Source organism: Eulemur rufifrons, chromosome 30 (genome assembly GCF_041146395.1).
Source record: "Eulemur rufifrons isolate Redbay chromosome 30, OSU_ERuf_1, whole genome shotgun sequence".
NCBI classification, from domain to species: Eukaryota; Metazoa; Chordata; class Mammalia; order Primates; family Lemuridae; genus Eulemur; species Eulemur rufifrons.
Window position 1 is genome coordinate 129,473,931 of NC_091012.1, and position 25,695 is coordinate 129,499,625.

General features: G+C 36.1%; 1 protein-coding gene across 1 annotated transcript in view; it reads right to left on the reverse strand.

The window, feature by feature from the left end:
* Nucleotides 1–9,774: 9,774 nt before the first annotated feature.
* Nucleotides 9,775–25,695, reverse strand: part of PPEF1 (protein phosphatase with EF-hand domain 1) — a 120,380-nt gene continuing 104,459 nt past the window's right edge. Inside the window, exons 11-16 of the mRNA XM_069464313.1 lie at nucleotides 24,674–24,859; nucleotides 23,165–23,307; nucleotides 15,007–15,113; nucleotides 12,099–12,262; nucleotides 10,901–10,985; nucleotides 9,775–10,013 (exon numbers count right to left, since the gene is read on the reverse strand). Of these exons, the coding sequence (XP_069320414.1) occupies nucleotides 9,775–10,013; nucleotides 10,901–10,985; nucleotides 12,099–12,262; nucleotides 15,007–15,113; nucleotides 23,165–23,307; nucleotides 24,674–24,859 (924 nt within the window). The remainder of the gene's footprint in view (nucleotides 10,014–10,900; nucleotides 10,986–12,098; nucleotides 12,263–15,006; nucleotides 15,114–23,164; nucleotides 23,308–24,673; nucleotides 24,860–25,695) is intronic.

The following is a 25,695-nucleotide window of genomic DNA, read 5'->3' on the forward strand; positions in this document are numbered from 1 at the left end:
ATATACACAAATCTATAAATGTAATTCACCACATAAACAGAAGTAAAAACAAAGACCATATGATCCTCTCAATAGATGCAGAAAATGCATTTGACAAAATTCAGCACCCTTTTATGATAAGAACACTTAACAAAATAGGCATAGATGGGACTTACCTAAAAAATGGTAAAAGCCATATATGACAAACCCACATCCAACATCATACTGAATGGGGAAAAATTGAAAGCATTCCCGCTTAGAACTAGAACCAGAAAAGTTTGCCCTCTATCATTGCTTCTCTTCAACAAAGTGCTGGAAGTCCCAGCCAGAGTAATGAGACAAGAGAAGAAAATCAAGGGCATCCAAATGGAGACAGAAGGGGTCAAACTATCGCTCTTTGCTGATGATATGATCTTATATCTAGAAAACCCCAAAGATTCTGCCATGAGACTACTGGAATTGATAAACAAATTCACCTCTCTTTTCTTATACTTTATTATGCACAGCTAGGATTGACCAGCTGTCACTTTCAATATTTTGGCTAGAGATCTCTTTAGTCAAATCCAAAGTTTATTAGAATCTTTTTCATCTTCTATGTTATTGTAGACTACAGTTTGGAAATTGTTTCAAAATCACATAACATGTAACCATTTTTTGTAGCCTACTATAGCAGTTTCCTAGCTAATTTTCTAGCCTTTGCTGTTCTAGCCTTTCACTGCCTTTCCAGTCTCTGCTGTAATGCCTTGTTCCAAAGCCGGTGACAAATATTACAGTTTTTATTAGGAAAGCACTCCACTTGTAGATATCAATTTCCTTACCATTTAGTTTTTCACACATTATAAACTACCCTAAAATTTAATGTCCAAAGCGTCACAGCTGATTTTTTTCCCCACTGAAGGCAATTAATCAATTTATATTGAATGTAATAATTATTATATTGGGGTTTAAATGTACCATATTACTGTTTGGCTTATCTCTTCTATGTTCCTTTTTCCCTTTTATTGACTTCTTTTAAAATTATTATTATTCTGTGATGGTGTGTACCTGTAGTTCCAGCAACTCAGGAGGCTGAGGAAGGAGGATTGCTGAGTCTAGGAGTTTAAGGCTGCAGTGAGCTGTGATTACACCACGCACCATTGCACTCCAGCCTGGGCCACAAAGGGAGACCTCGTGTCTTTAAAAAATATACATATTATTATTTCATTTTTTCTCTATAGATTGGAAATTATATACCATTACTATTTTTAAACCAGTTTTCCTAGAGATTACAACATGCATTCTTGACTTATAAAAATCTAGTGTTAATTGTTCCTTTTACCATGTTTCTGAACAATAAAATGACCTTAGAACACTTTAACTCCATTTATTCTCCCCTCAACTTATGTACCATTGTTATCATTTAGTCTCTGTATATTTTAACTTTTATAATAGGTTATTATTCATTTAGATTTTACCCACACATTTACCATTTCAATGCTCTTCATTCCTTCAAGCTCTTCTGATCTTTCATATAAGGTCAGATTAGCACACCCAAATAGATAGAAGGTGTGGGGTTAGGTCCTGAGAAAGATCAGCAGTGCCTTGCAAGGCAAGTACCTCAGGGAAAGCCATTACACGTCCTTCAGGCCTAAAACCGGGAAGACTAACCTCCGCAGGCAAGGGTAGAAGGGCTGCTTCCCCTGGCAAAGAAGATATGAATCAGAATCTGCTGGTAGGTCCCCATTCCAATTTTTAGGATGCCTTCCCAATCAATGTCCTCACTTGAACAAGAGACTCTATGCAGTTGGGGATTCAATTTGCGTTGTCATTCAACCATCCACAGGATTAGACTCTGAGTTTGGCTTTCAGAAATTTCAGCCTTGTGGATGTAAGAGTTTCATTCAGGGTAGTCATAGAAACATTCAGGTCCTTTATATAGGCCTTGAGCTGGGAATTTAAGTCCTGAGATGATCATTTTCTTTCCCCAAGTTCTTCAGCAACCAGCTAACCAACCTATTATATTCATTATTTTGATGAAAATGTTCTAAGTTAGCAAATAATTGTTCTCCTAGGGTCTTGACTGCCATAGGTACTTGATTACAATTATCTAAAGGTGATAATTTGAGTAACTGTTTTGCCACTTTATGTAACAGACTACAAGCACCATCTTTATCACCGGAAACAGGATTATTTTAGTGCCTTTAAATATATCAGATTAGGGAACCAATTCCAGAAAACCCAGAACCAATTTGAAGCATTCATCCTTAAGATTCTGTTCTTCTGGAACCACTGTCAGTATCAAATTCTGTATTCATCAGGGTTAAACCAAAGGCAGAACCAAGGAGATATAGATATGTAGGTAGGTAGGTAGATAACCAGTAGAAGTGGCTTATGCAAATACAGGAGCTGGTTAAGCAGTCTCTGTAAGGCTGCAATCTCCATATCTGACGCTAGAGCTCAAACTCTACCGGGCAGATAGGAAGGAAGATCACAGGCCGGCTGAAACGCACAAGCACAAGGTGGCAGCCCAAAAGAATGAAATGAAGCCTGTGTCCATTCTTATTGTCTCTGACCTTGGTGATGGAGTTGTCCTGTAGAAGCCAAGGCCCTTGTCATTGAGCTAAACATATGTACACAGCCTGGAAATCAGGGAAGCTGACAAGAAAAAGAGAAAGGTGAACAAATTACAGGCCCAGCTGCTGCTTCACACCAATAAGGTGAATCACCAAATCAGCAACAGCATATTTGATCTATGAAATGGCTACTGCTTTCCTGTTGTCTTCCAGTCTCTCAAGAATCTTCCTTGTGGCCCATCCTAACCAGAAACATACAAGAAAGGGAATTCTGAGAAAGGTAGTTCAGCCTAGCTAAATTGACAAAATTACAAAGCCATTACACTCTTTAATGGTTATTTGTCTTTTCAGATGCTTCTTTTGTTCTTGAGTTAGCTTTAGAAAATTATATTTTTCCCTATGAAATAGTCCATTCATCTAGTTTTAAAAATCACTGGTGTAAAATTATTCCTAGTATTTTGGTAAACTTTCTCCAGCATTTTCTGGTAGAGCTATAGTTATACCCCTGTTTCACTCATTCATGCCTATGCTTATCTTTTTATACTTGTTTCTAACTTATTTGCACTATGATCAGAGAATGTAGTATCTTTATAGTCTAATATATGATCAATTTTCTAAAATAAATGAGCCGTGTATGCTTAGAAATAATATCTATTCTCTAAAATTGATTACAGTATGTGTATACATGTGTACATACCTATATACAGTGTATATATAAATACATATTTACACATACACATGATCATTTGAATTAACTGGGTTATCTAATCTTCTATACACTAATTTTTTTATATGCATGATCAATTACTGACAGGGATATACTGAAAATATCCCTCTATGAATTCATCCTGGTAGTTTTGTCAATTTTTACATTATAAATTTTAAAGATCTGTTATTTGGTACATATAAGTTTATAATTATTATACCTTGCAGGTGAATTATTCTTTTTAGCATTCAATGATGACCATTTTTCAGCCCTAATGATATACTTTGTCTTCAAGTCTATCCTGTCTGGTGTTAATATTGCTATGGTTTTGTCAGGTTTTTCTTAGTGCGCTCATGGCTGAAGAATGATCAGATATATCAAAGTAAGGCAAGCACAAAAATGAGGTTTATTGAGGAGAGAAAGATAGGATTATAGGGCAAGCGCAAGATATAGGTTTACCGAGCATGATACATACATCACAGATGACGACAAGACCCACTGTGGCAACAAAGGGAGAGCAAAGGGAAGGGCACAGAAAAAGGCCTGGTTATGGTCTGCATCTTGTTTTATAGTGCCCGGATTGGGACCTCCCTCATGTTTCAGAGGTCACCATGGAACCAGTTTGATTCGACAGTTGAGAGTTGCATTACTATGCCTGTGGGTTGTTCTGGGTCAATTTCCAGAGTCTATGGTACCTATGCTGCTTGGCCTGTGGGCTAGAGAGCTCTCTGCATTCTTTTGCAGCTGGCATGCTAAGTTCTGATTGGTAGATCTGAAGGGTATTCCCTCCTTCCCCAGGTATGGCAGTCACTTGGGAAAGGATTAGGGTGGGCCAGGACCAAGATGGGGGCCTGGGGCCCACCCTCATCCTTCTTCACAGGTGGGGCAATTGCACCAAGGCAACAGCGTCCACTTTCATCCCTAGGAGACCCAGAATCCCTCACTATTTATCTAACAGTTTTAATTATGTTCTTTTTTTCTGCCCCTAGAGGTTTCTTTTACTTTCCTGCAAGCTCAGCTATGCACTTAAAAAAAAGATGTTTGTTATATTTTATCCATTACTTCTGGTGTGTGTAGCAGACAGGGTTGCAGGATATCTAATCTGGCACATTGTTAGATCTTAAAGTTCTCAAACTTTAAAAAAAAGAAACATATACTTGCCTTTAAACAGACATTATTATGTTCTATATACAATCAGAATAGCAGAATAAATTGCACAATGTATTGTCAAATGACAAAATTACAACAATTTAGTTTAAATATCTTAATTGGCTTTATTTGTGATTCTGGAATCAGGCAACACTTCATTCCATAAAAATAGAGCAAGTGTTCTGATGAGCTGAGCAAGGAGGTTGGTTTTATACACAGAGAAAAGCTAAAGAAAGCAGAAACAAAGAACAAAAAACAAATTGGTCTTTTCAAAGTTACTTTCCTTATAAGGCGGAAACGGGGAAACAGAAAAATAGAGAAATAATTGATTGGTTAACATCAGGTTACTTTTTGTTGAAAGGATTAATGGCAGAGGGAATTTCATTATCATGCCAAATGAACCTAGCCTGTTTTGGTTTGGTGACATGAAACCTCAGCTTGAGTGACTTCATTTTGATTTTTACTCCATGAAACCTCAAGTGACTTCGTTTTGATTTTTAGTCTAGTCTACTAGGGACTAGTACAGGAGCTTAGTTTAAAACAATGGCCTCCCACAATTTTTATTTAAAAATTCCACCTTTTTGGTCAGGTTTTCTCTGAGAGCCTGACCAAAACTTAGGGCATCAGGACTACTCTCAGTTACCACCATTTTGGGTTTCCAGTCCCAACATGTCATTCATAAGTTATGGTGTCCTCATGATCACACATTTCTTTGAGTTTTTATCTTTCCAGCAGATGAGAGACCATTTGATGTTTGACAGAGGGCTGTGTGCAAACATTTAAAGCTTTTTGAGAGGACACAGCACACCCAGGAGACTATTTTGACTCTCAGGAGAAGAATACCAAGAGTTTGGTATTAATATTATTCCTCAGCCAGACATTTCATCATTTTCTACTACTTAATCACAACATGATTTTACGTTAATGAAAAAGATTTCTGAACCTATGAAAAGCTCATTTATAAACTTTAATCCCATTTATATTAACCCTAATTTACTCATTTTTAACAATTATGCTTGAATTGTTCATTAAACAAAGCTAGACAGTATCTCGTTATTTTTCTACAAATCAGGCAAGTATTTAAAATATCACAGAAGCCAAAAGACTAATAGGTTAAACATGGCTTTTCCTTTCTGCTTTTTTTCCTCCCACAACTGATATGAATCAAGCAATTTAATCTCATTGTATATTTTGCTCTTTGGTTGGATTTATAGCTTTATGGTCTTCTGCATCTAGGAGATAACAAGCTTGTTTAAGTAGGAAATACAGGGAGAAAATATGCTTGCTTTATAATTAATGATGTTATTTAAACACTTTTGTTCCTTTAAGCCAATGAAATAGAGCTCTTTCATATACTTTGGTAGAAAAGTATCACATATACATACCACATAGACATACTGACACACAGACAGCAGCAGATCTTACAGCTTTCATTAAGATTCTTCATTTTCTAGTTTTGAAATGTTTCTTTCTCTTCCCTTCAGACCATCAATCTTTCAACCACTGGTTCCATCACCCTGAGCAATCATTAGCCAGGCAACCCTAAATTTGCACTTCCAAAGGAATGATTCTAAAGTGAAACAAGGTAGAAAATTTGTATCTCAAAGGCACATAACTTAGATCTAAACACCATTATTTGCTTTGGTAAAGGCCCAGTTAAGACAAGATGGCCAGGAAAAGCACCTTAAACAAAGATAAGGTTTGTTATGCAAACTTTTACGCCCAAGACTTTCCTATTGTAAAAGCTTCTAGTGGTTTAGGTACAGAGAGGGAGACACCCTTACAACAGGCGATTTCCTTTATAGACATAAATTTCATTTGCAAAGAGTTTCAAAATCTCGTTCCTTAATTAGATCACTCACTTCAGGGCAGAGCTTTTTTAACAAATGGGCAAAAAATAACCGGTAGAAATTTAACAGAGCGTTCTTTACAGGACTGTCAGTCCTGGTGGTTAATATGGAGATTATAAAGGGTGGGTAGCCCATTTTTAGGGGCTTCCCTTGAAATCTTTGGGGATAGTCCCTTTTCCAACATACTAGTCATTTGCACAAATGACAACAATATTTTAGAAACTGCTGTATTAGGCCAGGTATGGTGGCTCATGCCTGTAATCCTAGCACTCTAGGAGGCTGAGGCTGGAAGGATCGCTTGAGCTCAGGAGTTTGAGACCAGTCTGAGCAAGAGCAAGAACCCATCTCCACTAAAAAACAGAAAAATTAGCTGGGTGCCGTGGCGTGCGCCTGTAGTCCCAGCTACCTGGGAGGCTAAGGCAAGAGAATCACTTGAGCCCGGGAGTTTGAGGTTGCAATGGGCTACAATGACACCATGGCACTCTACCCAGGGTAACAGAGTAAGACTCTTATCTCAAAAAAAAAAAAAAAAGAAGAAGAAGAAGAAGAAGAAGAAACTGTTGTTTTAGTGGTTGCTTACTGGGGTGCCTTGGGGCAGAACCAGAGTCATTCTAGGTTGCTGGTTACCACAGAGCTGAAACGCTTTGGAAATGTCTTTCAAATGGTCATTTGGAATCTTTCGGGGTTGCCTGGCCCATAAGTGGACCAGGTGCAGCTTGTGGGGTCACTGATATCATTGTTAGTATAATAACATTCTGCCTCTTTCATCTGTTTTTGTTTTGTTCTGAGAAGAAAGGCAATTCAGACAGAGTGTTAGTAGACTGAATATTTAGGCAAAGTAGGATAGAGAGGAGCAGTAGGAATTATGTCAGTTTTACTGTCTTTGGTGTGGGGGATATCTTGCATTTCTAGCTTTTCATTAGCTCTTCACAATGAATCTTTTAAAAAGGCTATTTTGGAATCCTGGGCAGGTAACCAAGCAAAAGAGTCACCAGATTCTAAGTAGGCAGGGGAGGATAGAAAGAAAGACAAACAACTTAGAAGCCTCTACATGCCAATCAAAAATATGCATCCCATTCAGACTTTAACCCTAGAGCCGTGGTCTTCTAATTTAGTTCTAAGAATAAAAACAAGCTTGGGAAATTCAAACAGTCCTCATAAAGGCCACTGGAGCTCCAAATTTTCCTTGGTATAATTTGCCCACTGGTTTAAAAATGTGTATGATATTTGAACATATAGCTACCTGGAGTCCCTGAAAGGGGACTATCTTCACATGCCTTAGAATTTGGGGATCCCATTATGTTTCTCATTAATCTTTCTAGAGCAAAATCCAGAGATAATCCCAAAGGCAACCACAAGAAAGGAAGGTTTAGACATAAACTAGTCACAAATACGGGGTGCAACCCACATTTCTGTTCAGCTACATTCTCAGCAATTCCCAACAAGCCTTTTGGTTGGTTGACCAAAGTTCTCAAGACACAAAAACAAGACAATAGCTGTCCATGGGAGGGAAAAGATCACTAACGAAGGGTACCCTAAAACCAAGAGTACTCAGTTCTTTAGAAATTAAGGATCCCATTTTTATGTTGGATCTTGGGTCTCTCAGAGCCAAGACAGCTTTATCTCTGAAATCCCCTTAACCAATCAGCCAGTGATTTTCCTTACCTCAGCAAGCAAGAAGAGAAGAAATGAAGAGGATAGATAGCTGTGAATTCCAAAAGCCAGAGTTCACCCCTGCAGTAATAACCATTTATAGCAACCACTGTCAGTTACATTTAAAACTGCAGCTCTTGCCGGTGACTCATCAGTCACTGCAAACCCAAAAGTGATGTGTCCTCTCATAGCACAAACTAACCCTTGGCATTTGTCTTAGTCTGTTTTGTGGTGCTATAACAGAGTACTTGAGACTGGGTAATTTATAAAGAATGGAGGTTTATTTAGCTCATGGTTCTGGAGGCTGGGAAGTCCAACACTGGGCAGCTGCATCTAGTAAGGGCCTCATGCTGCTATACAGCATGGCGAAAAAGTAGAAGGAAGGGGATAGAGGGCACTTGCACTCAAGAGAAAAGAGGGCCAAACTCCCTCAATAGCTAATTCATTCCCATGAGAAAGGTATTAATCCCTCTTAACTACTTAATCACGTTTTAAAGACCCTACCTTCCAACATGGTCATAATGGCAATCAAATTTCAACATGAGTTTCACGGGGATAAACCATATTTAAACCATAGCAATACTGCAAGGTCAAATACTCTCACACAGCATTAACCTGGGAAGCCAAAAAGTTTGGGAGTGCTCAATGCAAAAGAAGCAGAGTCTGGCCCAAGACGAACTTACAACACTCGGGGCTCCATGAGGAAGACGGAGGACTTCAAAGGGGTCAGCAGCACTTCCGCATTCCTCAAGGGGTCTTGGGAATTATCAGAAATCTCCTTAGGGTCCCTTTGTTGGTTGGCAGACCTGTCAAAAGGCAACTTTTAGTTTAAATATATTAATTGGCTTTATTTGTGATTCTAGGATCAGGCAACACTTCATTCCATACAAATAGAGCAAGTGTTCTGATGAGCTGAGCAGAGGAGGTTGGTTTTATACACACAGAAAAGCTGAAGAAAACAGAAGCAAAGAACAAAAAGCAGGTTGGTCATTTCAAAGTTACTTTCCTTGTAAGGTGGAAACAAGGAAACAGAATAATAGAGAAATAACTGATTGGTTAACATCAGGTTACTTTTCCTCCTAAGGATTAAAGGTATAAGGAACTTCATTATCATGCCAATTGAAACTGGCCTGTTTGAGAAATTAGGCTGTTATCTTGCTCTCCTGATTTCTCAGAAAGTCAGATAACAACTCAATTTCAGTTTGGTGACATGGAACCCCAGCATGAGTGACTTCATTTTGAATTTTATTCCGGTCTATTGGGGCCTAGTATAGGAGCTTAGTGCAAAACAATGGCTTCCTATAATTTTCATAATCAGGGCCCCATCTTACCAATGAGGGTGTCAAACGAGATTAATTGTAGGGCTCAATCCATATATATTCACTTTGTATCTCCAACAGACATGAAAAAGTATGCTTTTTAAACAATACATTCCCATAGCTTCCCCCAAGAATCTAATATGGCCCTCACTCCTGAAGGGTGGTTTCTCTAACTGAAGATCACTGGTTTATAAAATCTGCAAAGAAGATTACAGTTTAAAGATGAAAGTGTTTTATTCCATTAATAATTTGGTATTCCTCCACCCATCCCTCAGTCATTCACAGATGTTGCACTTAATAATTTTTCTCTGGTGCTCTCTTGGTTCCTTTTAGTGGGTCTTCAAACTGCTCTGGTCTCCTTGTTAGGTGGCATCCTAGAGAACAACACTATCCTCAAGCCCAGTTTCTCAGTGGCAATGTGTGGGTCCTAATTCTTGAGCCAGATCTTCTAAAACTCGTATTATGCATTTGCTTGTGATGTGAACTAAGGTCTACTTTTCTCTACTACTGACTATGAATTTCAAGAGTACTGGAAAGGCTTGTGTCTGTGATTTGGGCCGAGTTGTTTACACGGAACCTGAGGGAAGCTCTCCTTTGTCTTTAGCAAGGTGTGTGTCTCGTTTCAATGTCTCATATTTATGCACTACATAGAAAGCCTTTAAAAACTCATTAAAGTCAATGCTTCCATCTTTGTTCAAGTCCATTGTGTTGACGAGCTCATCAACTTGATAATCATCGACAGGAACATCGTAGTGAGAACTAAAAAGTTTCCATGTGTCACGAAACTCCTCCCTTGAGATCAGACCTAAAAGAATATAGGAGAAGGTTGTGAGTGTTCATTTTAAGACCCACCTAAGGCAGGGGTGGTGAAGTCATACTGATTGAATAGTCCCAATTAGAAGCTCACTAACATGCCTGACCATCAAGATACTGAAGGAAATGGAAGAGTAAGATCATAAATGTAAGAAACAATACATCACTGTCAACTATCAAGTAATCCTGAAATTATTCTAAAGCCAGAATGAGTAAACAGTGAAGAAATGGAGAGAAGACTGAGGACTGTGGAACTAAATGTGGTATAAAAATTACAAGATCTAAAATCAGAGGGTGAGGGACATGGAGGGAGGTCAGAGAGGAGAGCAACAGCAAAGCAGGAGAAGACATCCTAGGAGTCAATAAGAGGATGGCAAACAATGGCACTGCCTTTTTTATAGTCAACAATTTACTTTCATGTGTTGATTATTGATTTTCTGGTGTTTAAAGATCTCTGTAGTAGAGGATTATTTGATGATTTTGTTTTAAGTTTGAAACTCAGTAACTGTGCATCAAAGTTAAGTAGAAAATAAGTTTTCATAACCCTCAGTCCCAAAAACAGAATAAGAACTCCAGGAATGATTTTTATTGCCAGGAGTAACTAAGATATTAAAAAGGACAGTGAATTATCTTTTCATCTGTACTGGTGATTTATAAAAGGAGCCAGTCTAGTTTACCAATGACTACATCGGCTTCTGTAGGACCCTATGTTCTTAAACACAGAATTTGTGGCAAAATTAAAATGATAATAATATTAAACATGAGTTTATTTTTTCCCCTCAAGTTTCACCAAGTTTTGATAAAAACAAAGTTCTGATTTCAGAGAAACAGACTAGCTATTGCTTTCTACTACTACTGAACTAATCAAAATTCATTTACCTGAGTGATCAGAGTCGATGATATTAAATAAGATCTCTAGGTCATATCGGTATCTGTATAGAGTTTCAATTATAGTAGACTGAACCTAAAATAAAGATTTTCTAAATCTTAAAACATATAGAATTAATGACACAGATCAATTTTAGCAACTAAAACATTATCACCAATTCAAATTATGTTATTTAGATATAAATATGAGAAGGCAATCCTTCCCTTCACAGCCCAACCCTCTTCAATTAGAGAAAAGACCTTGCTCTTGTGTTCTAAGGCTTCTGTAGTCTGTGTTCTCAGAGGACAGGGCCAAAGTGAGTAAGACAGCAGTAAATAACAACTTCCACCATTTACAGAGAGCTTTTTGTGGATTATTTCATTCAGTCCTCTATAGCTACCCTAAGGAATAGGAATGGAACTATTGTTGTGTCCATTTTAGAGATTAGAAAAGAGACAAAAGAACTTCCCCAGGGGTCACATGGTTGGTGAGATTTAAATCTCAGCTGTCTGATGCCAAAGCCTCTGATCTTAGTCACCATGGTAAACTGCCTCCGAAGTGAAGTCAAAAGCCACCTTCCTGGGGATATTTTAGTCTCCAACCTGCACTTTACTTCCCTTCTTGCTGCTCTCAACTTCTCATTTTCTCTGCAAAGGATCTCCCAAGTCCTAGCTCCAATAAGCTCACTTTCAGCTAAATGTGATAACTAATTGCTGATGAGTTGTTAACTAGTAAGTACTGGGATCTGGTAACTCTTCCCAGGGTATTTACATTTAATTAATAAAGGATTCTACATTTTAGAAATCTTTAAGGCATATTTTGGGTCATGTCAGCAAGTCTGTACACTCACAGTTTAACAAGGACTACGTTAAGTATTCTAAATGATATGTTGTATGAAAGAATGGGTGGCATGTCTGCTTTTCTGCTGGACAGCACTTAAAAAAAAAAATCCCGTATTTTATGTGCATTCCCTTGCTGAAGCTTTTTCTTTTTTTCTTTTTGCCTCTCCTGAGAACATGCAAATTTCTGGAACAGATCACAATGTACCTTGGAGATTCTCTTCCTGCCTTTCCTAGGACTGTTGCTCTCATCCATTAGATGATTTAGATGATTCCTCTCCCAACTTTTCAAAAGACTAAGTTATCTTATAGGTTATCCAAAAGGTGTTTTGCCCCAGCCAGGTTTTAGCTGGGGCTATGTTTCACTTGCCTCTTTCACAGGATTTTTGATGTGGATATCCTGGAAGCTGGACATATAGTCAACATTTCCATCTTTGTCTTTGTTCACCAGACGCAAACTCAGTGTTCTCCACGGTAAGTTCAGCCCCAAAACGCTCTCCATGCAGAAAGCCCACTGGCCCAGAGAAAGTTTTCCTAACAATAACAACAAAACCCATATAATTTATTTATAATTTGATTTGAAAAAAACACAACCTCCTTGACAGAGCCAGTGGGCAGCCTGGGGTTTCAAGGCCTGGGGACTTGCTGTTTTCCTTTGTGATTTATCCAACCAGGCCCCTTAGCCCTGAGGGAGGACTAACTGAAGAAAGTCTTTAATATTCCACATATCTCACCCTACTGTCACCTGTAAGAAATCAGACTTTGGGTCTTAGATCTTTTTTCCTTTTTCTGATTAGCAAAGTAAGGTATGCTTGTTACAGAAGATTTGAAAATGTAAAAGAATATAAAGGATGAAAGATTTACTTTTAAAAAAATATTTTGGTATATTACTCACCTGTCATTTTCCCAGCTAATATCCTTTTTTCCCCCAATATTATATGCAACTTTTCAAAACACAGACATCTTTATTTTTTCTGATTAAAGATATGCTCACTTTAAGTGATTTTGAATAAACAGAAAAAAGTTATTCCTAGCCTACGTATATAAACATAAATGTGTATCTATTTTCTCTTTCTTAAAACCAAATATACATTATACTCTAGCATATGTTTTATATACATGTATTGCATGTGGCAAAACACACACACACACATTTACTCTAACCTGTGTTTTTATTTGCATTAAATCATGGATATCCATCTATGTTAATAAACATAGATCTACATCATCATTTTAATGGCTGTGAAACTATTCCATTATTTCCTTAGGATCATTCCTAGAAGTGGAATTGCAAGATCAAAGGGTATGCAGATTTTTAAGGGTTTTGATCAAGCAGTGGGGAACCTGCAGCCTTCTGATTTCAAGATTGTTCTTTTTTAAGTACCAAAGCAGGCAAGAAAAGCTTCATCTTTCTCTGCTGCACCCCTTTTAATAAAAGGATTTGTTCTGTAAAATTTGGATTCAGTCAAAAGGCTGAAGTCAAGGATCCAGAAGGCCATATGTGGCCCCAAGGCAGGTTCCCCACCCCTTCTACATAATAATTTTTTTAATTGGCATTTTACACATACAGAAAAGTTCACAAAACAAATACAGAACTTAATGAATTATAACAAGGGAAACTCTTGTGTAACCACCACCAAGGTCAAGAAATAAAACGTTCCCAATATCCAAAAGGGCTCCTTGTGATCCCCTGCAATTACTATCACCTTCTGAAGTCTGAAATCAGTTTTATAGGGCAAAAGTCAAGATTTCAGCAGGACTGGTTCCTTCTGGAGGCTCTGAGGGGAGGATCTGTTTCCTTGCCTTTTGCAGCTTTTAGTGGTCACCTGTATTCCTTGGCTTGTGGCCTCTTCTACCTTCAAAGTACATCATTTCAATATCTGCTTCCATCATTACATCACCTTCTCCTTTGACTCTGTCTCCTCCTACGTCCCTCTTATAAGGACCATTGTGACATCAGGCCCATTTGGCTAATGCCAGATAATCTCCCCAGGTAAAGATCCTTAAATTAATCACAGACTCTTAAATTAATCAAAGACTCTTTGCTACATAAGGTAACATTCACAGATTCTGGGGATTAGGATGTGGACGTAGTAGCGGGCAGAACATTATTCAGCCTACCACAACATCCTCCTCTCATTCTCAATCTTAGAAAGAAAGTTTTCTAACATTTCTCCATTAAATATGTTATTTGCTATAGGCTTTGGTAGATATCCTTTATGAGATTAAGGAAGTTCACTACTTAGTTTTCTAAATGCTTTTTAAAACTATGAAACCAAGGTGAAATACATCAATTTTTTTTATTTTGATAGAATTGTATGACTTCTTTAATTGTGTTAAAGTGGTGAGTTAATTTTCAAATGTTAAAAACAATCTAGAATTCCTAGCATAAACCAAATTTGGTTGTGATATATTAATATATTTACCTTTTGCTAATATTTCACTTAGGATTTGTTTTTCCATCTAAATTTATGAATGAGATTAGTCTTTAATTTTCCTTTTCCATAATGTTCTTTTTAGATTTTGATATCAGGGTTATGCTGACCTACTAAAATAATCTAGGATGTATTCCCTCTGTTTCTATTCTCTGGAATAGTTTGTGTAAGACTGGTTTTATTTCTTTCTCAAATATATATTGTAATGGCTAACAAAGCTGAACATAATAAATAAATAATAAATAAGAAGTCTGAATATAGAGATTTTTTTTGTGAAAAGTTTCAAAATTTCATATCCAATTTCTTTAATGGTTATAAGAGTGTTCAGATTTTCTATTTGTTTTTGTGTCATTTTTTGCAAGTGTGTATATGTACACATATATATTTTAGGAATTTTTCCATTTTATCTAGCCTTTTGTGCTTGTTTGTTGCTCTATGCTTCCACATGTGGTTTTAAATCACCTTTCATGGGGAGTGGAGATACAGCCAGGAGATTTACCTTTCTTTAAAGCCCAGAAATGCCTTAAAATTCTTCATCTTCCAGAATCTATCTGTTTATTAATAGGAAGGCCCTCCAGAGTGTCTAGTCTAATATACTACCAGAATAGAAGTCTAATTCAGAGTTATTGTTGGTTTTTTAAGTTGAAAGAAGCTTGCTTAAAAGAAAAAATATGTCTTTTATTGAGCAAATAATAGATTATATTTTATTTTTATCTCTATCATTCCTTTCTAGCAAAAATGGAGAACTGAAACCCTAAGGAATCAAAAAAAAAAAAAAAAGAAAACTGATCTGTATGTAACCTGCCATGTTAAGAAATGGTAGGTGTTACATAATTTTATTACCTGACTTTCTATGATCTTGAAGTTGAAAAGCATGAGTGAGGTCAGTTTTTCGTGAAATTATTCTTTCTTTTAGCATCCTGAAGGCATTGATTTCCATAGTATTCACCCTATGTTAAGAAAACATTAGGTGAAAATTACATAAACCATCTTGTTCTGTTTCATTTTAATGTATGACGTTATCATATACCAGTTTCCACTTTAAATGAATTACTTAAATTCACACATACCATGTTACCAGAGAGTAAATGTATGTATAAGGATACGTATATATGTGTGTATGTGAGCATTTTGTGAAGTTTTAAAAAGATTACAAATCGTGTTTTCTTTTGAATGTCAAGATTCACATGAACAATTATTTGAAAAGAAGGAAAATAAAGGACTTGCCAAACCAGATTTTGAAATTTACCATTAAGTTACTAAAATAAAATAACAGGTATTGACACAAGAGAAGATAGATAATGAGTTGAACACAATAGAAATTTCATAAGTATATCCAACTATATATGGAAACAATATATATGACAACAGAAGGTATTACAATTCAGCAGAAAAGGACAATTTTTAAAAATAGCACTAGCATAGCTAACCATCTGGATGTAAACCTCTATCTCAGACCACTTACAAAAATAAATTTTGAAATAAAGGAGAAACAGAGGATCAAAATGGTCATGATTACTCCATGCTTCTTCTACATGTGGTTTCATATCACCTTTCACGGGTAGTAGAGATGGTAGATGTAAATCCAAGCATATCAACAATAACATCATATGCAAATGGATTAAATAATCAAATCAAAAGACAGAGACTGTGAGACTGGATAAAAATAAAACATAAGATCCAATTATATGTTGTCTACAGGAGATAGACTTTAGTTTTAAAGATATTAAGAGTTTAAAGGTCAAGGGACAAAAAAAGAAATACCATGCAAACAGCAACCATGAAAACTAGAGTGGTCATACTAATAGTAGACAAAATGGACTTTAAGACAAAAACTGTTACTAGAGATAAAGAAGGACATTTTATAATGATAAAATAGCCAGTTAATCAAGAAGATAAAGCAATCATAAACATATATGACTCTAACAACAGAGCCCAAAGCTATATGTGAAGCAAGAACTGACAGAATTGAAGAGAGACATAGACAATTCAATAATAGTTGGGACTTTAATACTCTACTTTCACTAATAGATAGAACAACTAGGTGGAAAATCAAGAAGGATATAGAAGACTTGAACAGCACTCTAAACCAACTAGAACTAAAAAATATGTATAAAACACTCCACCTAACAACAGAATTATATTGTTCTAAGGCATATGTGGAACATTCTCCACAATAGACCTTATGCTAAGCCATAATATAAGTCTTAATAGATTTAAAAGGATTAAAATCATACAAGTATCTTTTCTGATCACAAAATAAATAAATTAAAAATTAATGGAAAAGAATTTAGGAAATTCACAGATATGAGGAAATTAAACAACAGAATCTTAACCAACATGTCAAAGAAGAAATCACAAAAGAGATTAGAAAATACTTTAAGATGAATGAAAATGGAAAGACAACATATCAAAACATATGGCGTGCAACTAAAACAGTGCTTAGAGGAAAATTTATAGCTATAGATGCTTATATTAAAAAAGAAGGAAGATCTCAAATCAATAACATAATCTCCCACTTTAAAAAAACTAGGAAAAAAGACTAAACCCAACACAAACAGAAAAAAAGAAAAGAATAGAGCAGAAAGAAATGAAATAGAAAATAGAAAATAATAGAGAAAATCAGTAAAACCCAAAATTGATTCTTTGAAAAAACCAACAAAATTGACATATCTTGAGACCCTCCAAGAAAAAAAAAGAAGACTCAAATTTTTAAAATCAAGAATGAAAGACGGGACATCACTGCTAACCTTAAAGGAGTAAAAAAAAGATCACACGGGAACACTATGAACAATTGTATACCAATGAATTAGATAACCCACATGAAAAGAACAAATTGATAGAATGACACTGACTAGGAAGAAATAGAAAAACTGAGCATGCTTGTAATAGGTAAAAAGATTAAATAAGTAATTGAACAACTCACAAAAAAGCCCAGAACCAGATGGCTTCACTGGTGAATTCTACCAAACATTTAAAGAAGCATTAATACCAATTATTCACAAACTCTTCCAAAAAACAGAAGAGGTGGCTGACATTAGAAGCTAGTATTACCCTGATTCAAAAACCAGACAAAGATCATAAGAAAACTACCGACCGGTATCTCTTATGAATATAGATGCAAAGTCCTCAACAAAATACTAGCAAACAGCATCCAGCAACATATAAAAAGGATTATACACCATGAGCAAATGGGTTTTATTCTAAGAATACAAGGTTTGCCCAATATCTGAAATCAACCAATATAATATACCATATTAACACAGGACAAAAATCACATGATCATCTCAATAGATACAGAAAAAAAGTATTTGACAAAATCCAACACTCTTTAATAATAAAAACACTCAACCAAAAGAAACTTTTAGGCATAAAAGAGAACTTCCAACACTTGATAAGGGGCATCTACAAAAAATACAAAGCTAACAACATACTTAATGATGAAAGAGTGAGTGCATCCCCCTTAAGATCAGAAACAAGACAAGGATATCTGCTTTCACCAGTTTTATGCAACACGGTACTGGAGGTTCTAGCTAGGAAAATTAGGCAAGAAAAATAAATAAAAGGCATTCAGATTGGAAAAGAAGAATATCTCTATTAATAGATAATATGATCTAGTATAGAGAAAATACCAAGGAATCCACTAAAAAACTATTAGAACCAATAAAAAAGTTCATCAAGATTGTACAATACAAGATCAATAAAAATCAATTGTATTTCTACACACTAGAAATCAAGAATCCAAAAATGTAATTTAAAAAATTCTGCTTGCTATAGCACCAAAAAGAATAAAATACTTAGAAATAAATTTAACAAAATTAAGTCCAAGACTTGTACAATGAAAAGTATGAAACATTGTTGAAGGAAATTAAAGAAGATCTAAATAAATAGAACAATATTCCATGCTCATAGACTGGAAGACTTAATATAATTAAGATGGCAATAGCCTTCAAATTGATCTACAGATTCAATATAATCCCTATCAAAATCCTAGCTAGCATTCTGTAAGTTGACAAACTGATTCTAAAATTCCTATGGAAATGCAAGGGACCCAGAATAGCCAAAACAATATTTAAAAAGAAGTACAAAGTTCAACTCATATTTACCAGTTTTAAAACTTACTACAAAGCTACAATAATTAGGACAGTGTGGTACTCACATTATGATAGACACAGACAAATGGAATATAATTTAAAGTCTAGAAACAAACCCTTACATTATGGTGAATTGATTTTTGACAACAGTGCCAAGACAATTAAATGGGGGAAGAATAGTCTTTTCAACTAATGGTGCTGGGACAACTGGATATCCACATATAAAAGAATAAAGGTGAGCCCCTATCTCATACCATACACAAAAATTAACTCAAAAAGGATCAGAGACCTAAATGTAAGAACTAAACCTATAAAACTCTTAGAAGAAAACACAGGAATAAATCTTTATGATTTCGGGTTAGGTAATGGCTTCTTAGACACAACACTAAAAGCATAAGCAACAAAAGAAAAAAAGCAGATAAACTGGATTTCATCAAAATGGAAAACTTTTGTGCTACAAATAATACCATTAAAAAAGGGAAAAGACATCCCACAGAATGGGAGAGAATATTTGCAAATCAAACATCTAATAAGTGACGTGTATAGAATATATAAAGAATTCCTACAATGTAATAATTAAAAAATGATAACTCAATTAAAAATGGAAAAAGGACCTGAAATACACATTTCTCCAAAGAAGATATACAAATGTCCACTAAGCACATGAAAAGATGCTAAACCTCATTGATCAATTTGTAAATACAAATCAAAACCACAATGAGAGTCTATCTCACATCCACTAACAGGGCTACAGATCATAACAAGGGTTGTCAAAAATGTAGAACAATTGGAATCCTCATACATTGACAGTAGGAATGTAAAATTGTTCAGCCCCTTGGGAAAAAATTTTACAAGTTCTGCAAAGTATTAAACATAGAGTTTATAACCCATATAACCCAGCAATTCCACTCTTAAGTACATACTCAAGAGAAGTGAAACACAGGTCCACATAAAAACTTGTCCATGAATGTTCATAACAGCATTATTCATAATGACCAAAAAGTGGGAACAACCTAAATGTCCATCAACTCATGAATGCATAAACAAAATGTGGTATATTCATACAATGGAATATTATTCAACCATAAAAAGGAATGAGGCCGAGCACGGTGGCTCACGCCTGTAATCCTAGCACTCTGGGAGGCCGAGGCGGCTGGATTGCTCAAGGTCAGTTCGAGACCAGCCTGAGCAAGAGCGAGACCCCATCTCTACTAAAAATAGAAAGAAATTTGCTGGACAACTAAAAATATATATAGAAAAAATTAGCCAGGCATGGTGGCGCATGCCTGTAGTCTCAGCTACTCAGGAGGCTGAGGCAGAAGGATTGCTTAAGCCCAGGAGTTTGAGGTTGCTGTGAGCTAGGCTGACACCACGGCACTCACTCTAGCCAGGGCAACAAAGTGGGACTCTGTCTCAAAAAAAAAAAAAAAAAAAAAGGAATGAAATACTGATACAGGCTCCAACAAGAATGACCTTAGAAACGCTGTGCTGCTTGAAAGAAGCCAGCCATAAAAAGATCATATATTATATGATCCCATTTATATGAAATGCCCAGAATAGGCAAATCTATACAGACAGAAAATAGATTAGTGGTTGCATGCTGTGATGGGGGAGGTGATGGGAAGTAATTGTTAAGGAATATGAGTTTTCTTTTTACAATGGTAAAAATGTTCAAAAGTTAGGTAATGATGGTGATTGCACAACTCCGTAAATATACTAAATATTGAATTGTAAATGGGTAACCTTTATGGTATGTAGATCATATCTCAACAAAGCTGTTAAATTTAAGAATATATATATATATATATGTATGTATAAAGGGAGGGGAGGAAATAGTTATATAACCTTGGTGTAGGGACATTTTTTGAAACAAGGTAAAAATCCAAAAGTTATAATAAAATTATAAATTAATATGACATCATAGAACTAAAGCAAAATCAAGACAGCCAACAAGTATATGCAATATGCCTATAAAAATTCTCTATCCCCCATATGCAAATAGCTCCTAAAAATCGATCCCAAAATGACAAACAACCCAATATAAAATAAAGGAATGATATAGAGAATTCAAAGGGAAAATGCAATGGCCAAAAACTGTAAGATGGGTAACCTCAGCTGTCTAAAAAATGCTAATTAAAACAATGAGATTTATCATTCTTATTCTTCAGCTTGGCAAAAATTAAAAACAGTATTATTATCTGAGACTAACGAGGATGTGGAGAAATTGGTATGTTGCTTTTCAGATTGTCAATTGTTACAAACTTTTTGAAGTAGCTATTAAATTTTAAACATAGAAATCCATAAATTCCATATTTTAAAATCTTACATTAAAAAATAAAATCACTAAAAATTATAGATATATATATATATGCATATATGCACACACACATACAGAGGAATTTTTTTCCAGTTTTATTCAGGTATAATTGACAAATAAAATTGTATATATTTAGGGTATACAATGTGATTATTTGATATACATATATATTGTGGAATGATTACCACAATCAAGTCAGTTAACACATGCATCACCTCACACAGTTATGTGTGGTGGGGGTGTGTAGTGAGAACACTTGAAATCTACTCTTTTAGCAAATTTCAAATATACAATACAGTATTACTAACTATGGTCACCATGCTGCACATTAGAGCCCCAGAACTTATTCATCTAATAACTGAAAGATTGTACCCTTTGACCAACATCTCCCCATTCCCAATCCCCAGCCCCTGGAAACCACTGTTCTACTCTTTAGCTCCATGAGTTTGACTTTTTTAGATTCTACATATAAGTGAGAATCATACAGTATTTGTCTGACTTATTTCACTTAGCGTAAGGCCTTCTAGGTTCGTCCACATTGTCACAAATGGCAAGATTTCCTTTTTTAATAGCTGAATAATATTCATTTTTATGTGGCCCTTCATATCTGTGGATTCTGCATTAGGAGATTCAATCAAGCACAGATCAAAAATATTTAAAAAAATAAAATATTCCAAGTTAGTATGTGTCTATACTGAACATGTATAGGCTTTTTTTTCTTGTCATTATTCCCTAAACAATATAGTATAACAACTATTTACACAGCATTTACATTGTATTAGGTATTATAAGTAATCTAGAGATGATTTAAAGTGTGCGGGAGGATGTGCATAGGTTATATGCAAATACTAGGCCATTTTATATAAGGGACTTGAGCATTTGTGGATTTTGGTATCCAAGGAGGCTCCTGGAACAATCCCCCACAGAAATGGAGGGACGACTATATCGAGAGAGAGAGAGAGAGAGAGAGAGAGAGAGACACACACACACACACACACACACACGGAGAGAGATATGTGTGACATAGATATATACATATCTATATATGACATTTTCTTTGTTTGTTTATCTGTCAATAGACACTTAGGTTATTTACATATCTTGGCTATTGTGAATAATGCTGCAATGATCATGAGAGTGCAGCTATCTCTTCAAGATACTAATTTCATTTCCTTTGGATATGTATCATGAAGTAGGATTGCTGGATCATACGGTAGTTCTATTTTTAAGTTTTTAAGGAATCTCTATACAGTTTTCCATAATGGCTCACCAATTTACATTTCTACCAACAGTGTACAAGAGTTCCACAGCCTTGCCAACACTTGTTCTCGCTTGTCTTTTTGATAATGGCCACCCTAACAGGTGTGAGGTGATATCTCATTGTGGTTTTGATTTGCATTTCTTTGATGATTAGTGATGTTGAGCACCTTTTCATTTGTATGTATGTCTTCTCAGGAAAAATGTCTATTCAAATCCTTTGCCCATTTTTAAATTGGATTATTTATTTTTTTGCTATTGAGTTGTATGAGTTCCTTATACATAGGAATGTTTGTTATAGGATTGTTTCTAAATGCAAAATCCTGAAACCAATGTGGACATCTATCAATTGAAGAAGATTTAGTCGGTCACTCCATAACTATTATGGTACATGTATACTACAGAATATTATGCACGTACTAAAACAACTGAATTAGGTCCATATGTACTAACTTGGAATGATGTTTGTGATATAATCTTTAGGGGGAAAAAAGTCAGCTGCAGAATAGAGTGTGCAGTGTGATTCTATCTTTGTAAAAAAAAAAGCATGCATGTTGTTTAATCTCTTTCTCTTCACACTGAGATATATGTTTGATGAGGGGATTTTTGCCTATCTTATTTATTGCTATAGCACCTGTGCCTAGAACAGTGTCTGAAACATAGTAGTTGCTCAAAAGATTTTTACTCAATGAATACATGATTGTTAGTCTATTTTTGTAAGAGCCAGGAAAAGAAAGTATAAGGGGTCATTCTAGGCTGTTAGTTTTAGTTACCTCTGGGGGAAAGGATCATTGAGAATGGGAGAAAAGATCATTAACATTTTCTTTACACTTTGTTGTTTTTTTCACTTATTAACAATAAACATATTAGTTTTATAATGTGAAAAATCTTGAAAAGATAATGTTAAAGGGAGAAAAAGAAGATAAGTTATGAATGCCATCACATGGAGAGAGATACTCAACTGTTTTAGTCACATACACTTCTGGGTGGAGAAGAGGGAGCAAGAGCAGACACAGCTGACTGTGGGGCAGAGAAGACTGTAGGTTAGGGGACTGAGTGGGTATGGGGATTTTCTTTCCTTTACATTCAGTTATGTTTGTAGGTGCTGATTGTTTTATCCATCTAAAAAGATGTATGCATTGAAAGTTGCTCTTTTGGTTTCAAATATGGGTGTGTTAACAGCACTTGGCATCTGGAACTATTTCCATTTTGTTTATACCAATGAGTAACCAATAAGTGGCTGTCTTCACTCTTGTGGCTGCTCTTAGTCACTTGGGATGTTCTATTTGGTCCCCAATGCCAGTACTCAGAATTCTCCTTAGAGTATACACACCTTTGGCGAAGAGGTTTCAAGAGTGTTGTCCAAGTTGTTTGGTACTGGAAAAATCGAGGCGGCATACCGGAACACATCTGGATGTAAGCTCCTCGATTGCTACCCTCTTCATAATAATTGGAAGCAGAAAATATAGTAACAACCTAATTAAAGAAAAAGAGGGACAGGTTCATGTAAAACTAGTTCTCAAAAGGTTATTCAATAAACTTAGAAACAGTTCAATTCTTAAAAAGCAAAAATTAAACAAAGTTCATAATTCCTGCAAATTATCCAATTCTGATGTGATTTCCTGTGATTCCATTAGAGGGAAACAAGTCGTTTTACTCAGTTTCCCCAGTACTACCACCTCCTAGCCACTCACCTAATATCCCCCCAGTGCATGGCCCTGCAATCTTATATATAATTTTAGTGCTGACTCTCAGAATCCTCTTTAATGTTTGGTTTTGCAAATTCTAATTTTCCAAGGGGAAAATCCCTTATTTTCTTGCTTTGTGATATTTGAGCATTCAAAGCAAAACCTGTCTAGTATCTCAGTCTTTTGCTTAGAGCCGAGTGATCTAGAGGTGCAGGGCCTCATAAAACCATTACTTTAAGGGCAGAGAATACAGGACCATGGCCACTATCTTGGGAAGGGACCAGCCTTGGGGCCGTGGTAGAACATGGGAGGACAATATTTGTTGGTGACAAGGAATCTGGCTTAGACCCAGTTCTGTCCTAATGAGCGTGTCATTTTAGATAAGCCACCACTCTTTTCTATTTTCTTTTTACAAAGAAACCCTAAATAATACTTGCCTTACTCATTTTGCAATGTTATTATGAGCCAAAAATGAATTAATAGAGTTCAGAAAAGTACTGACACAGAAGGAAATGCCACACAATTTGGTACTCGTTTTTATCCACCACTGTTCACTATAGAAAAGGGGGCATCACAGGACAACTTGAGACAAGAAACCAGTTCCTCAGGCCTCACCTCTTCTAGCCTTATCAGATACCACTATTGGAGGAACACAACACACTCCATTTTAGTGACTGCAGCTAAACTGACTATAGTGAGCAACTTGCTGGAGATCACCTGCTCAGGGTGTTACAGGGAAGTGTGTCTTTTGTTTTCAGCCCTGCATAGGAAACATGCAAAAGACGAAAGAGAGCAAACTGGATTCACTGCTGCCTTTTATGTGCTCTGTGAGGAAAAGAACATTCTTAACCCCACTGTCTGGGACAGCTGCCTTACGATTAGTAAAGAACAAATGGGTGCATACTTAGTGCCATGTGTCAGAATTTCTGTTTCTGGAATTAAGGAAGATCAGGGAAATAAACCAAATATCTCTTAGGGTGAAGGACAGTGAGGCCCCTTCAAACAACCCAGGTGAACCCTGCTTTCTCTTGTTTCTGTTTGGAACTAGGGAAGACATCTTGTCATGGGCTTCTAGGCCAGACATACACTGTGAAGAAAAGACTATGCTTGGGGGAAGGGTGTTTATGAGAACATTGCCAAAAACATTAGCTTACCTTCCCATCATGGCAGATTTCATACCCTTCAGGCTTACATTCATGAGATCTAATGAGCATCTTCAACTGGTATTTACTAAGAATCTTGGTGGTAATATCTGGTCCAAAATAGCAGCCCCCTCCTCGACATGTGTTTGGGTAGCAGCCATTTTTGCTTTTTGGATCACTCCACAGAATATCAATAACCTTAGAACAACAAACCAGATTAGACCACAATTTACAAGTGAGAGTCTTTCTAGATTCCAACTTATTTGCCAGAAATATTAACCCAAGGTGTCCCAAAGGCTACTTCTCATTTCTCCTTAAAAATTGTTTCATACTCATCTCCTCCATGAATCCTTTCCAGAATAATTTTAATGCCCATAGCCATCCAAACCCCTTTCCACTCATCCCCAATGACCAATTTAGCAACAACAATAACCAAAGTAGAAATACTTAGTAACCATGAAAAATCAGCCCCTGTCCCCCCCTTTTTGTCTTTAAAACTCCCATTACAATTGTTTCATAATTGTTCAATCCACAAGTTCTTTTCTCTTAAAAAGAGCTTCATTTTCATGTTCAGAGGAGAAAATAGCTCTCCACAATCACCACATATTAAGAGATAACGTAGGTCTCCCCACTGTGGCTTTGGCCTGGGTTTGTGTCCAGTTGAGCACCCAGCCTGAGAAAGCCCTTGCTGTTTCCCATGACAAATATAGAAACCTGTCCATCCAAGAGTATCTCTTAAAGCATCTTCTTCACCTTCTGTCCCCTTGATAAGTACATTCTCAGGTTCAGCCATACACTTAGCTACTGACTGGTTTCCACAGTGCGTTCTCCTAAATCCACAAGTGTTTTATTAGTATAACTTTTCCTTTTGGGGCTGGAAGAGGCGAATACAGGTTATACGATGCCCAGGACTGAAGACCCAAGTTTTTAAGAATATTTTTCATAGAAAATCAGAGGCTCCCTCTTTGTGGCTCTCATCTATCTACAATGTTTCTGTATTTAAACTTCTCCTGAAATAGCTTAAAGGGTAGTGA